The sequence below is a fragment of the Xyrauchen texanus genome, chromosome 10 (genome assembly GCF_025860055.1).
Source record: "Xyrauchen texanus isolate HMW12.3.18 chromosome 10, RBS_HiC_50CHRs, whole genome shotgun sequence".
NCBI classification, from domain to species: domain Eukaryota; kingdom Metazoa; phylum Chordata; class Actinopteri; order Cypriniformes; family Catostomidae; genus Xyrauchen; species Xyrauchen texanus.
Window position 1 is genome coordinate 19,459,714 of NC_068285.1, and position 15,575 is coordinate 19,475,288.

General features: G+C 37.8%; 1 protein-coding gene across 3 annotated transcripts in view; it reads left to right on the forward strand.

Moving 5' to 3' along the window:
* The first annotated feature begins 596 nt into the window (after positions 1 to 596).
* LOC127650014 (chondroitin sulfate proteoglycan 5-like) overlaps positions 597 to 15,575 on the forward strand; it is a 37,819-nt gene continuing 22,840 nt past the window's right edge. For all 3 annotated transcript variants that reach the window (XM_052135123.1, XM_052135124.1, XM_052135125.1), the window contains exons 1-2: positions 597 to 1,084; positions 10,323 to 11,196. In XM_052135123.1, the coding sequence (XP_051991083.1) occupies positions 991 to 1,084; positions 10,323 to 11,196 (968 nt within the window). In that variant the 5' untranslated portion in view covers positions 597 to 990. The remainder of the gene's footprint in view (positions 1,085 to 10,322; positions 11,197 to 15,575) is intronic.

Here is a 15,575-nt window from a genome sequence, read left to right on the forward strand (position 1 = left end):
CATCAGAAAGCCATACAGGTTTAAAACAATCCCTTAGCCTGAGCAAATTATAGAATTTAAAATTTTCAGTGAACTATGCTAACTATTTGAGTCTTCCGAGAATTAAACTAATTTGCTTGGGATGTGTTGCATCTCATCTTTGGAACAGCAACGATTGCTCTGATTTAGTAATCCAGAAGCTAGTTAAGGACGGTCCCTCCCACACACAAACAAAAGCACATATGTGTGGAGTTATTTTGAGCCGATCTTTGGTGTCTGTGACCCATTTTCAGGCGCTTTGTTTGGGGGAACCTCCTGCTCTGCACCCCTTTTTAGTCTCGGGCTGGAACAGACGCCTCAGTTCCAAAGCATGCGCGCATTAACATGATACAAATCCTGTAAACATGTATCATAAACAAATGGAAATTAATAAGAAACTGGCTATTTTATTAGCATTTTATCATACAATTTAAGGCCACGTTCTAGTATACTATGAGAAAGGTTGAAACCCTTCAATAAGCAATGCTGACCGACTTTTTCAACGATTCAATCACAGATGACACAAATGCGTTTGACAATAACGCGCATGCGCACATATCTTCGCATCAACCGTGAATTCGACTGGCACATAAAACTGTCTGCGGGCTCGACGTGCATATAAATGTGTATACAGTTCTCTTCCAGTGTGCAGTTATACTGAAACTATCCGCTTCCTTAGTGGACGTCTAATATTGGCTCTCAGTACAAGTTTACGCTCTTGAGTTCAAACCAGGTGGACCCATTTATCTGTCTTGTGTCTTTCTGAAGTTGGATAAGAGATGACGGGTTCATAGCGGACGCATAAGGTGTCCTGAATCGCGACCAAATAAGGAATAACAACTGAAGACAACATCCGAAGTTGGCATGAAGTAGCGCGCTTTTTAACACAATCAGTCTAATGAGGTTTTATGTCCAGGATTATTGCTCAAATACTATACAATATTTCCTGTAATAATTATAATTTGTTTCACGATGAACTCCAGAAGCGCGCCGTTTTGTTCAGCTGTTTGTGAGTCAATGGTGCTGTCCAGCGTCCTGCTCTTTCACGTCGCTCTGTATGCTAATGGTGAGTAGATGATTGAGTTACCATTAAACCCTCTTTCTGTAGAGTGCCATTCAACAATGATAACAGCTGTGACCTGTTGGAATTAGGGATTGAAGGCAGATTGCTTGCTTTCCAACCTTTAAAACGCATTATTGCCGTTTTAATATACCTGCCGCTAACTGTAAACATATGTGTCATAATTCAATTAGGTTGTTTCTGAAACAAGAGCGCAAACTACTGCGCATGCGCCTTATTGCCAAAAGTGTTTGTGTCACCTGTGATAAATGTAATAAAGACACGCTAACAGACTGTGTGCCAAGTAGACCTCATCAAACAAGTTGACACATCAATCAAACATGAAATCAAACACAACATGTGCTCCTTCCTTAATAAATCATCGAGCAACGTGAAGAGGTCAGTTTTTTTGCTGCACGCAGGCAGCCAATTGTCACGATGGCGCGAGCTCAGCCAAACTGTTGCCCATTTAAACAATGCAGGAAATGATCATTTCATAATTTGACTGAACCTGTTATCTCCTAGCCGACTTTCCAAAGCGTGTATTTGTCACAGGCATGCCTTTAAAAACATACCAATGTTACCTTTTATTCCATATAATTTTAGTATGATTAGCCTATAATAAACCCATTTAACAGAAATGTAGTGCTTTCGTAGCTTCAGCAGGTTCTCCTGCTTTGTTGATCCTTTCACAGAGTTTGGTTTAGCCATAGATCTCTTGTCCCACTAGACCTTTGTGGGGGTGGGGACATGTACATTTCATGCCTAGGACATGTTGCCTGGAATAATTGATTAACACACTTCCTGGTTAATGATGATTTACAGTATTGATCAGCCATATACAGTACTGCAGAGGGTGGGATTTAAAGGCAGCATGAAATCAAATTTGACATTATTTATTGACTTTATAAAAGTACACGTTCCTGGTCTTACTGTTAATGATTCATTTGCACACATTATTTCAAAGGGGAAAAAAGTTTGTCTTGGTAATCTTGCATCAAAATGTAATAACTTGCTTAGCCTTTTTACTTTTCAGCCTCTCCCCTCAACCACCTGTCGTAGACCATTTTTACGATCTAATCAATTCCCAATGGATAAAGTTCCAGCCCAAATTGTAACCATGTTAAAGGAATAATTCACCAAAAAAATTAAAATTTTCTCATTTACTCACCCTCATGCCTTCCCAGATGTGTATGACTTTCTTTCTTCTGCAGAACACAAAGCTGTTTAGAAGAATATTTAAGAGCTGTAGGTCCTCACAATGCAAGTGAATGGTGGCCAGATCTTTGAAGCTCCAAAAAGCACATAAATGCGGTATAAAAACAATCCATACGACTACAGCTGTTAAATCCATGTCTTCATAAGAGCTCTAATTGATTTCGGGGTGAGAACAGACCAAAATGTAACTCTCTTTTCACTGTACTTGCCATTGCAGTCTCTTGCCATGATCATGATTTCATACTTGATTACACTTCCAAGTGTTTGACGCATGCTCATAGCGCTAGTTGGCGCAAGGAAGTGTGATCGAGCTTGAAATCACGATCGCAGGGGGACTGCTGATGTCAAGATTTAGAGTGAAAAAGGAGTTATATTTTGGTCTGTTCTCACCCAAAACCGATTGGATTGCTTCAGAAGACATTGACTAAACCACTGGAATCTTATGGATTACTTTTTTGCTGCCTTTATGAGCTTTTTGTAGCTTCAAAGTTTTGGCCACCATTCGCTTGCAACTGTGATATTCTTCTAAAAATCTTCGTTTTGTTCTGCAGAAGAAAGAAAGCCATACACATCTGCATGGGATGGCCCGAGATGAGTTAATGATGAGAGAATATACATTTTTGGGTGAATTATTTCTTTAACCCAATTTCAATAACTTAATTAAGCCACCTGTCAAACAGACACAACATTTCACAATTGAATCAGTTCACAATGGATAAAATCGAGTTCTACCCCACATTTTATTTTCTCGTTGAAAATCATCACGCATCAATTATGGAAGTAAAATAGGTTATATCATGAACACTGTTTCTTGTTGAATTTAAACACTGTGATTTTGATGTCAGGGACAGTGTCACTTGATCCATCACCGATATACACTCTAATGCCTATGCTGTAACTAATGCAACATCTGTGCAGTTAAAGTCAATTTAAATATGCACAGTCAACTGAGCAAAATTGTACCAGTTGCATAATCAAATGATAGGGAAAAGATTTGTGGAAGGATTAAAAAAATATCTGTATATTCTCATCTGATTTATACTGGCAATCAGTGTGTCCTCGGAATTAGTTCAGTCAATAAAACATAACAAAAACAAACTAAAAACAAAAGAGTGTTTAGCCAAATGAATACCTAATTGAGTGTATGTGGTTGCTATTTGTCAGTAGGTGGCAATTGTGCCTTCTGTTTGTCTTTTCTGTTTTTAATATGGTAAATTAGGTACAATCATTTCTATAAAATTGAAACACATTGCTAGTGCCTGGCTGAAATTGCATTAGTGGACATGTGGTGACAAAAGGCTGTTATTTACTTTGTTATTTTTGCCAAGACTTGGCTGCATTCCTAGCTATACACTCACATCCTCAACGTTAAGAGAGAGAAATAAAGACAGGCAGGATGCATTTAAAAAAATCACAAATTCAGTCCTTTATCTTTAAGGCATGTCTTGAAACTGGTCGGTCATAATGTTTATTTTAAAAGTCTTAAACAAATTTAAAATCATTCCTTTTGGGCACTAGAGTTGCTAAGATCCTTTTAATGGACAGCACAAGAAAGCCATCTGCCACCGAGTTCTCCTAACAGCAGAGACTGTCAATGAGCATTAGTGTCAATGCGCTGGTGTTAGCGCCCACCTAGTCAGTCCGTATGGAGCGTCCTGTGAGGGCTAACAGTATTTATCCTGCCGGATGCTAACACTAGACCTGCCTACGCTGTTGGACTCTTGCTGGTTTGCAATGTCTGTGCAGACAAAGCACACATTCAGAATACTTAAAGTAGAATCTATACAATTTGACACTCGTTAAATTCAACGATAGAACAGTTGTAGGCACACTGGGTTGTGCACAAGGAGACCAATCTCTTGATGCCTTGCACACACATTGACTACATGCACAGCATATTCCAATATTAATCAGAATTTGATCATTCTGACAGGATAAGCGGTTGACGATGGATGGATGGATGGATGATCATTCTGATTATAAATGTATCATGTAAATTGCTATAACCTAATTAAGCCAAATTTCAGCTTCCTAGATATATGAATAAGACATATGGCAAATGTTTACATCAATCTGAATTCTATATCCTTGTAAATCCTTACTCTGAATAATTACTTTAACAGAAATGTAATTCATATGTGTTAGTGTCTGAACAAAAGTAATTCCAGGTGCTACAAGACACAGGGAGTGGTGAAAAGTCCAGTAATTGAAGAAACTCATTTTTGGAGTGAGAATGAGAGAAAAACATTTAACAAGTATTAAAAGAAATGAACCTTAATAAGGCATCTTAATCATGGCCACGTGATGTGCTTAGAATACTTTGGGGGTTTTGAAATATTGAAACCACTTTAACGGCTCAGGCCCTACTCCTGGATAAAGTGTATATCTGATCAAATATATATATACCTTACATTATAAAATATACATCCCTCTGACTAAATTATATTTACTTCACTAGGATATAGGGGAAGTTAGTCATTTTTAATAAAGCCATAATCCATCAAAAATGGCCTCTAACCTTCTCTGTACAGCTAATGACCTATGAGAGATTGTGTCTCTCATGCAGAAGCTACAGAATTGTATATGCAAAACTCTTCAAAGAGACTTTCTTCTTAACCCATATATTTTAAAGATGTTGCATTTTTATTGCAGAATCTAAAACCTATACATTTCATAAGTAACAAAATACCACAGTAAACCCCTGTGAAGCCATAATATTTATAGAAAACAAACATTTGACTTTAATAATGAAAGAGTGAACTGGAAAATGCATTTGTTGAAATGCAGTAAGACAGCATAAAACGTTCTGCTTTTGTACTTATTATGCTCTAAAAATTTTATTACATGCTCATGCATGCACACAAACTAAAATTCAGTCAATCTGATACATTTTCCTAGCTCATGGCTTGACCATTGTTTTCAAAATAATTTCTATTAATTTAAAATTAAATGGTACATCTACAGTTTTAATGTATCATACTTTACAATACAGATCTAGGTGTTTTAATAGAAACTAGTTCATGTTTCATGGATGGGGTGCAGAATGGCGTTGGTACTGTTAAACAAGCAGGTCTGGCATCTCTATATGTCTGCTTGGCTTTGCCCTGTCACTGCTGTGCACCTACACGCCATCCCTGATGCCAAGGACAACCATGCCAGATACCTCGCCAAGCAGCATTACTGTATTTCTAACAAAACAAAGAGTTCGGACTTTATTCAGCAGAGTTTTAGTTGTGTCATTCTAAGTCATTTAGTCAGATTTTAAAATTAGCTGAGGTGAGTTAAACAGATAGGTTACCCACAAATAAAAATACAAAGGGTGAGTAAATAAAAAGGACTAAATATTGAACGATTTCTCTTGTACATTGATCATATCGCTTCTGAAGACCAATGGAGTCTTATGTATTACTTATATGCTGACAATGTGATTTTGTAGATTCAAAGTTCTGGCCACCATTTACAGTACCTGTATTGAATGGACCTACAGAGCTGAAATATTCTTCTAAAAATCTTAATTTGTGTTCTGCAGAAGAAAGAAAGTCATACTGGGATGGCATGAGGGCGAGTAAGTGATGAGAGAATTGTTATTTTTGGGTGAACTATTCCTTTAAATGTTAGGTTGTCAATTAAGTTGGTTCTACAAATGTTCAATGGCAGTTGAGGGTTGAATGGAGGCCATGACCTCATCTCTTAGCTCAGAGTTTGGCTAGTTAGCATGGCCCAGTTAGCCTCTTCTGGCAGATGCTGTAACTACACCATTCTGTGGCAAAAAGCATCTCTCACCATTGACATTAGCCAATATTACATTTAAACTAAAGGGGAATGCTAACTGATTGCACTTTCCAGGTATTATAGACCACCTTTGATAATACACACTGAAAAGCAATCATGAAGCTCCAGGAAAGACATTTTACCTCAGATTCTTCTCCAGATTATAGGTCTGCTTAGGTCATCAGATTGCAGAAGAGATGATCTAGAACAATTGAGGAGAGAGACCATGATAATTTACCATGTTTTGCAAGAGAGTATTTCCCTCAAGTGTGTTACATAAGGAGAAATGTCAGCTAGAGACTGTAAGGATGATTTTGCCATGCTCTGCTTTTAAATTAACTGGTAAAGTTGAGTGGAGGGTTCTTAACACTTCATTGTCACAATTACAGTACTTTAGTTCTCTCTCTCTGCCCCTAATATATATATATATATATATATATATATATATATATACACTGATCAGACACAACATTAAAACCACCTGCCTAATATTGTGTAGGTCTCCCTCGTGCTGCCAAACCAGCGCCAAACCGCATCTGATATTCTTCTCACCACAATTGTACAGAGCGGTTATCTGAGTTACTGTAGACTTTGTCAGTTCGAACCAGTCTGGCAGTTCTCTGTTGACCTTTTTCATCAACAAGGCGTTTCCATCCTAGAACTGCCACTCACTGGATGTTTTTGGCACCAGTTGGAGCAAATTCTAGAGACTGTTGTATGTGAAAATCCCAAGAGATCAGCAGTTACATAAATACTCAGACCAGATCCATGCGATTATCTAATTAGCCAATAGAGTGACAGCAGTGCAGATATGGGTCAGGAGCTTCAGTAAATGTTCACATCAACCATCAGAGTGGGGAAAAAATGTATTTCAGTGATTTGGACAGTGGCATGATTGTTGGTGTCAGATGGGATGGTTTGAGTATTTCTGTAACTGCTGATCTCCTGGGATTTTCACACACAACAGTCTTAAGAATTTACACCGAATGGTGCCAAAAACGAAAAACATCCACTGAGCAGCAGTCCTGTGAATGGAAATACCTTGTTGATGAGAGAGGTCAACCGAGAATGGCCAGACTGGTTAGAACTGACTAAGTCTAAAGTTACTTTGTACATTTGTGGTGAGAAGAATAGCACCTCAGAATGCTATTTGGGGGACATACACAATATTAAGCTGGTGGATTTAAAGTTGTGGCTGATCGGTTTATATATCCTGTAAGTAGTGCTGGCAAAGGCTTCTACATTGCAATCACCCAAGACACCCTAGCAACCACCCTAGCAACCACCTACTGTAGCAATGCCTTGGCAACCACCCACAACACCCTCATATTGTAGTGGTGACTTGTGGATGAGCAAACACCACTCATATGTTCTTCAGAAAAAAAGTATTTTATTCATTTTCATTGATTTATTTCACATGATATTGGTTGTAAATAGAGGCTATGAGCATGTTAAGAGAACAAAGACAACAACATACTTTCACACGTTCAAATTAAAATGTCGTACTGGTGAGCTCATGAGAAAATAGTTTGAAAGCAGCACTTGCGCCTATTTCTTTTTCTATTCTTGCTCTTCAAACCCCCTTTTTTTCCTCACTGTCCTCTCTCTCTTGCTGTCTTGACATGTTTACTAAACAGGGAGCAGAAATTCCTCTCAAAGGCTTTGCTGCTCTTTAAATAGGCGGAAAGAGAAACAAACACTTTCACTTTTTCCTCATCTTTGCTCCCTTTGTGGACAGCACAAATATGTGTTTGTGTGTGTGTGTGTGTGTGTGTGTGTGTGTGTGTGTGTGTGTGCTGTTTTTCTTTCAGTATCTTCCTTTCCTTTCCCCTCACCTCACTTTTCTGTCAGTTGACCCCTTTCTAAAGATTTATGCAAATGAAAACTACTGTTTTCCTCTTGTACCCTCTCTCCTGCTCGCTTGCTTTAAGAGGGGGCAGTGTTTTGTTCAGTTTTACCCTTGTCAGTCCATTGGTTCAAAAACATTTAGCTATAAAAATAGTATTTCACCTTTAGATGGACAATTTTATTGCATTCCTATTAAACTCCACGCTGGTAAGACTTGAAAGTCATGTGTGGGTACGTGAGAAAAGGTTCATTCATACGCAACAATCTCCGTTACCCTCTCATGGGGGATTTTATGAATGAATGAATGGGAGAAAGAGAGGAAATGATTTGAGAGGGGAGAACAGAGGGGTCTCTGTTCTACATAGCTTTTGAGATGTTCCAAAATGGCAGCCCCTTTACATTGCTTCTTGGCAAGTGTGTTTGTGAGTGTCTGTTAGGGGTAGATGTGTGACTCACATTTTATTTACAAAGAAGAGGAATTAAACCAAGAATGCCCCATAGTAACTGGATTTCACACTATCAATCAAATATTGAGAGTTATAGATTATTATTTTCCTCTTTGTCACTCTCACCTTCCCTTGCTTTGATGGCACAAAGTTTAAACAAGAGATGCAATATCTGTGTTCTTGTTTGTTTCCCCTGTATTATGTACACCGAATATTCAGTTAAACTTGTTTTTCATTGTCTAAATATTTTCATCATCTCCTACTGATTCTACGAACATCAATATCCAACAACCAGTCTTAATGGTGATTAATCAAATCATATATATCTGTAAATAATTTGGTTTTTGACCGTCCCTATTTAAGGCAATTTGAGATTATTTCATACAATATTGTCAAATAATTCTAGTGAGCCCATCAAAGAATCAAATGAGGAAAAATGGATGGTATTTCCATGTTTGTCCACATATTCTATTGTATATGTTTAAGGGAGACTGTATTAGACTATTTACTCCTCTTGGCCACCTCTATAGGACAGTCAATTAGGCCAGTGAGATTTTGCAGTGTGAAAGAGGAATTCCCCATTATGTGTGTCCAAGCTTTCCTTACCCATCTCTCTGTCTCTCTAGATTGACAAATGCAAGTCTCAGCCTACAAACCTTAATCCTACACTCAATCCCAATTCTGGCCATGTTCAGGGAGGTACATTAGTAAATCAAAGCTCCTAATCCAGCTACCACAAGCAGCTTTGGAAATAAATCTGGGGCCTTGGTTCGTACACATTAGGGTATAATTAAATAAATAAGCAGATTTGTGCAAGTATATGATACAGAGTATATTCTGTGTCTTTTGTTCTCTTTTTGTATGACTGTAGATTTGCTGATTTGCAGTATGGTAATAAGATAACTGATTGCTTGTGGAGGTACTCTTATACTGCTTGGATTTATCTTTAAAAAACCCTCTTTAGGGATTAGATTTCACCTTCATTATGTGAATCTGAACATAGTATGTAATAAATGGCTGAATGGAGAGAAATGGGGAATATGAATATTTATCATTAGACAGCAGCCACCTGCCAGTTCTGAAACATTGATTCTGATCGGACAATCGATATTCTGAGGCCAAATACTTGGTATAATGACCACTTTCTGTACAACTGACCATTGTCCCAGGCAACTGATTTCTGTATAGCTGTGCTTAAGTTAATGTCTCTCCTATCACTTTACAGTCTCTTTCTTTTCCCATAGTAAAATCATTTTAACTTTCAATATTTCAGGTTTTTTTTGTTATTGTTGTTTGGTTAGTTAGTTAATAGGGTAAAACAATGTAAATCCTACCCCATGTATAGATTACCTAAGTCTGTGAGCCCATATATGCTTGTATAATTGACAGTATGGTGTCTTTCGAATGGCGAATTGCTCGTGACCCATCGCCCTCCATCACAGAATTAATGTGTAAATACAACACCAGTGGGGTAACATGTCACATTAAACGTCACATAAACATATCACATTAGTTTTACATGTAGTCTCCCTTACAAAAAATCTAAACTGGCTGCAAACTTGCTGCTAATTTTCACGCATGTTATATTCATTTGCAAATTAGTTTTTGATTTGCTGCAAATGTTTGCCAGAAATACCAGTAGTACACAAAGCTCATTTGCATGTGAAAAATTATCTGTGGCGATTTGCATCAAGTTTGTGCCAAATTTGCAGTGAACTCTCAATTTTTGTAAACAGCGACAACAGCATGCATCTCATTTAAATGCTCCTCTAAATGCCAGCCCCAGAAGTGTGGGCGGTGTCTGAATGTGTGTAAACAGTATACCGTTGCTCAACCATTCTAGCTCTGAATGAAGAAGAACTTTGGAACCTTAAAATGCTTTGAAAGAAAAATATGTGCTTATTTCTCCAAATTGCCCACTAAATAAGGTTATTACTTATCTTTTGTTTCTTATTTTTCAGGCAGTTCATTCATCTCCAATTCTACCCTCACTAACTCCTCTAACTTAATAGGGGTGGGGCTTAAGTCTGCACTTCCTGGCGTGGCCACACCCATTGCCCTAGCACAAGTTTACTCTCGGAATCTGTGGTCTGGGGAGGAGTCTGGTAGTGTTGAAGAAAGTGGGACCTCAACCAGTGCTACCATTGACATCAGTGCTGTTTCTGCTGAGCGAGAACACCCGACAGATCTGACACTAAGTGGCATGGCTGCCAGACTGCCAACTCTGGCTGAAACCTGGGCACATGGCCTGCTAGACTTCAATGAGGAGGGCATTGGGGACAGCACCCCACGTTGGAAGAATGAGAGACTACAAGCAGACGGGACATTGTTAAATCTTGACCAAACACATCCAGTTAAACATCCTCCTCATTATGAGTCCATCCATTCCCAATCAGAAGATATTATCACAGTGAAGTTTTACAATCCTCCTCCCCATTATATAGTCCCTGATACTCCTGCTCGGGCGCAGATGCTCCAGGGAGGAGATCCAACATCGTGGACACTTTCTAACTTTTATGATTATTTGTCACCAGACTATTCCCCATCCGAAGTTTACCCAGACGAGAGTGAACCAACATCCCCTGACATGCAAGATGAAAATGTTCGTCTTGTTGCTAACACAGTGCCCTCTAACACTAAAACTTTTGCTTCTGATGACGGTGCGTCAGGAGGTTATGACCCTGCAGGAGCAAAGGATCTGGCAGACAACTCTGGTTGTCTTATTGGATTTGTAAAAAGCAATGGCACATGTGTCTCGCCATGTGAGATCAACCCCAGTTACTGCTTCAATGGAGGACAGTGTTATGTGGTTGACAGTATTGGTGCTTTCTGTCGGTAAGATGCACACATGTACATATAACTGAATGAAGGGGGTTATAATGTGGTTTAGATGAAGCCATGTTGTTTTTAACATGTAGGCCATTCCCATTTGAGAATCAAAGTTTGAGTGTTGCTTGGAGACCCTGCTGAAAAAACAGCATGGCTCGGCTAGACCAGCACCAAACTAGCATAAACCAGGCTGGACCAGCAAGGAAATTCATGCTGGTGTAGGTTGGTCTTTCCAGTAGGGCAAAACAAGACTGGTCACTTGTGCATACCCATACATTTACTATATATCATACAGTAAAACATGAACCGCTACAACAGATTCTAATCTTTAAAAAAATCGGACCCTACTGATTTTCTGCCATACAATATCAAAAAGAGTCTGAAGATGACATTTTTTCAGATATGTCCACTGTGCATCTGTTCATGGTGTGGGATTATGTTTGTTTTTACATTTTCAAGAGAAGATTAGTGCTAGTCTCTCAAATGTCCCTAAATCAAATATTAGGGGATTGAAGACAGATTGAGCCTTAGTTGTAGGCTCTTCTTGAGAACAGTAGTAAACTCCATACCCTCAATGATCTTGAAACTGGGCTAATCTCATGCAAACATGTGAAATGGGCTAACCGGGTCATGCAAGCCTTTTTACACTGTAAATCAATTGCCATAGGGTTTATAGGAAAGCTTTTAGGCCTTCCACTAAATACTGATTATACAAGACAATAATCTACAACCACTCTGACATTATTTATATACATTGTACTGTATAGCGTAAATTAATAGGTCATACAGGCCACACCATTGATGTTGGTTAAATTGTCCAAACATTATCCTAGAGTTGCTGCTGCTTGCATAAAATCAGCTTCTCATGACATTGCTATAGAGTGGTGGAATATTATGCCTTAGTGAGCCAACAGTGTACTTAATCATTTTATCTTATCTGCTAGAAGCATCAAAGATTATTGGCTGTTACTTAAACATGCTTGGCCCAGTTCAGTACAGTATAATGTATATCTAGAGAAGAGTTGTATAGAACAGAGCAATTCACCAAGTTTTTCTTATGGTCACAGTTACCTTCCTGATAATGGTTTGGTAATTCATCTCAGGCACAATTTCAGAACCATTATCTTCCAGTTTGACACAAATAAGGATTTATAGAGAAGGAAAGTGTAATACTGATTGACATAGTTCATTTTGTTCTAGGTATAAATCCTGTAAGCGTAAAAGCTTTTGCATCTTAGTGCAAGTGGGAAGAGTCATGCTATACTTCATCTAAAACAATTTCAAACATATTTTTAATGCATTAATAATTATTATAAAAGTTTTGATGTCCTCATATATGGACTTGCACTATTCATCGGTCATAACCCAGGACCTACAAAAAAGTAAAAGTATTGTATATTACATATACAGTATATATGTAATGTAATATAAAACTACGTAATTATATAATTAAAATATTAATTAATATAAGTAGTATATATCATATAATATCATATAATATAATATAATATAATATAATATAATATACAACTATTATTAAAAAAATCCAACCGACACATAAAAACACAATTTGGCTCAGTATAAGCTGCAGAACACATTCAAGACTGGCACTACATGCCGCAGGGCTAATGTGTCGATCGCAGAGAGAGAGAGAGAAAAAAGAGGGTGACAGAGGTTTGCTCTAGTCTGTCCACATTAATGGGGTCAGTGCTATTAGAAAGTCCAGGTTTCCATCTGTAGAGCATCTATAGCCTATTAGATGAACATTAAAAATATTTGTTGGATTTTAGGTGCTCCAAAGGGGATGTCTATGTAAGTCAATGTGCGTCTAAATGTCCCCACTACGATCGTAAAACTTGATATTGCCTACATTAGGAACCAGCCAATGATCGCCACAAGGAAAATGGCCAAATAAAGATGCTAGTATAGTCTTAATGAAAATATAAACATGCAAAGCAGTTTATGGGAGGTTTAGGGGAAGTGTTAGAGGATAGAAATTGTCAATAGCACAGAATATCAACAACAGATGTCAATTGAAAGTACCCAACCATAATAGAAAAAGTAATGTGTGTAAGTGCGTGTATGCAGCTCAGCCCAATACACCAAATGGAAGTAGTAGAACATTCAACCAAATTTCCAGTTGATCTCACTTTTAGGCTAGAGAGTAAGTATGGCCTACATACAGTATTGATCAGCCTTTAACACACTGTATGCTTTCAGAAGCCTCTGGGTAAACTTAGCCTATTGTGTGTAACTGTATGTTTAAACAGTATTTATGGTTAGTGGATAACCAACATCCCACTAAATGCCTATAGTCTGATGAACATTAATAATTAGTGATGCTTACCTAGGCATATTGCTCATACTTAAAGCTTAAGGACATCATATTAATACCCTAGTTTTAAACTTTGGGACATAGCTTTTCCCACAACAAACGGTTGTGCTACAGGTATGAATGAGACGTCAAATCACCCAGCTTGTTGAAAAGAGGTATATGTGACTTTTTCACGCAATCTGATTTCCGTCTGGTAGTTGATAAATGTGAGGGGGAAAAAATCTCATTGACTTGGGATGAAAATAAGAGGCTTGGGGATAGGATCTGTTAAATTGGGACAGTAAGCCAGCAAATTAAGTCATTCATCCATCCATTCATCCATCCATTCATTCAATTATTTACTCACCCTCACGTCATCCCAGATGTGTATGACTTACTTTAGCAGAACACAAACAAAGATTTTTAGAAGAATATGCAAGTAAATGGTGATCAGACATTTGTAGCTCCAAACATAAAAGTAATCCATATCACTCCAGTGGTTAAATTAATATCGTCAGAAGCTATGTAATACGTGTGGGTGAGAAACTTAACTAAACAGGCACCACATGTGTCTTTCAGATGTAAAAGTGAAAGTGGAGAATTTTAGTAAAAAAATGACTTTTTTTATCTTCTTCTCACCCACACCTATTATATTGCTTATAATAGTATATAACCATAATCTTATGGATTACTTCTATGTTTTCTTTATGTGATTTGTGGAGCTACAAATATGTGATCACCATTCAGTTGCATTGTAAGGACGTACATAGCTGAGAGGTTCTCCTAAAAATCTTAATTTGTGTTCTGCAGAAGAAAGACATACATACACATCTGGAATGGCATGGGGGTGAGTAAATTATGAGAGAATTTGTATTTTTATGTGAACTATCCTTTTTACACTGAAAATAACCAATTTCTTTGGCCTATGCACATTTTTAGAAGCTGCGCACTTCATCCTGATCACAGCTCAGGTGTTTTATTGTTACTGGGACAGGCACAAATACAGGAACACATATACAATACGTCCTTGACAGGGCCATCTGTCCAGTGATGCAGCTGTAAGCTGTACAAGAGACTAACTTTGCTGTCAAATCCTTGTAATGATAAATGGGTCAGCAGGCCATGCTCACACACATAGTGAATCATAGTGAACAAGGATACTACCTTCCTACTATCTATAGCATATAATGGTCTCTTTTATCTCTGCACAGATGTGTGTGTCATGGCCAATTTGTGTGGATCCCAGTGGAAAAAGATAATGTTAGGCAACATCTTCAGCCAAAATGTCTCTCGTATGAGCAAATACACACACACACACACACACACACACACACACACACACACACACACACACACACACACACACACACACACACACACACACACACGTTGTGTTTCCATGTTTTATGGGGACTTTCCATAGACATAATGGTTTTTATACTGTACAAACTTTATATTCTATCCCCTAAACCTAACCCTACCCCTAAACCTAACCCTCACAGAAAACTTTCTGCATTTTTACATTTTCAAAAAACATCATTTAGTATGATTTATAAGCTGTTTTCCTCATGGGGACCGACAAAATGTCCCCACAAGGTCAAACATTTCGGGTTTTACTATCCTTATGGGGACATTTGGTCCCCACAAAGTGATAAATACACGCTCACACACACACACACACACACACCCAATTCCCTTTGCATGTTTTTCTTTTCTCAGCCAAATCTTTCTTTTCTTTTTTTTGAAGATGAGATCTCTTTAACATCTCAATTTTGTTCACCTCAAAAAATAAAACCAGTGTCATACAGGATCAAAACTGTATGATTTCTATCTTTCATAGATCTCAAAACAAGATGTTAGGCAGAATGTTAGCCTCCATCACTTTCATTGTATGGAGAAAAAAAATATGTAATTAGAGTGAATGATAATTGAGGTTCTAGTGATACAGACCTCTTGATCAGGCAATGCATATGCATAGAGTCTGCAATGTCCCAAGATATATAATAATGTATAACTTCTATAATGTAAAACATATTCTTACATATAAAATTAAATTAAATTAATTGTCTTC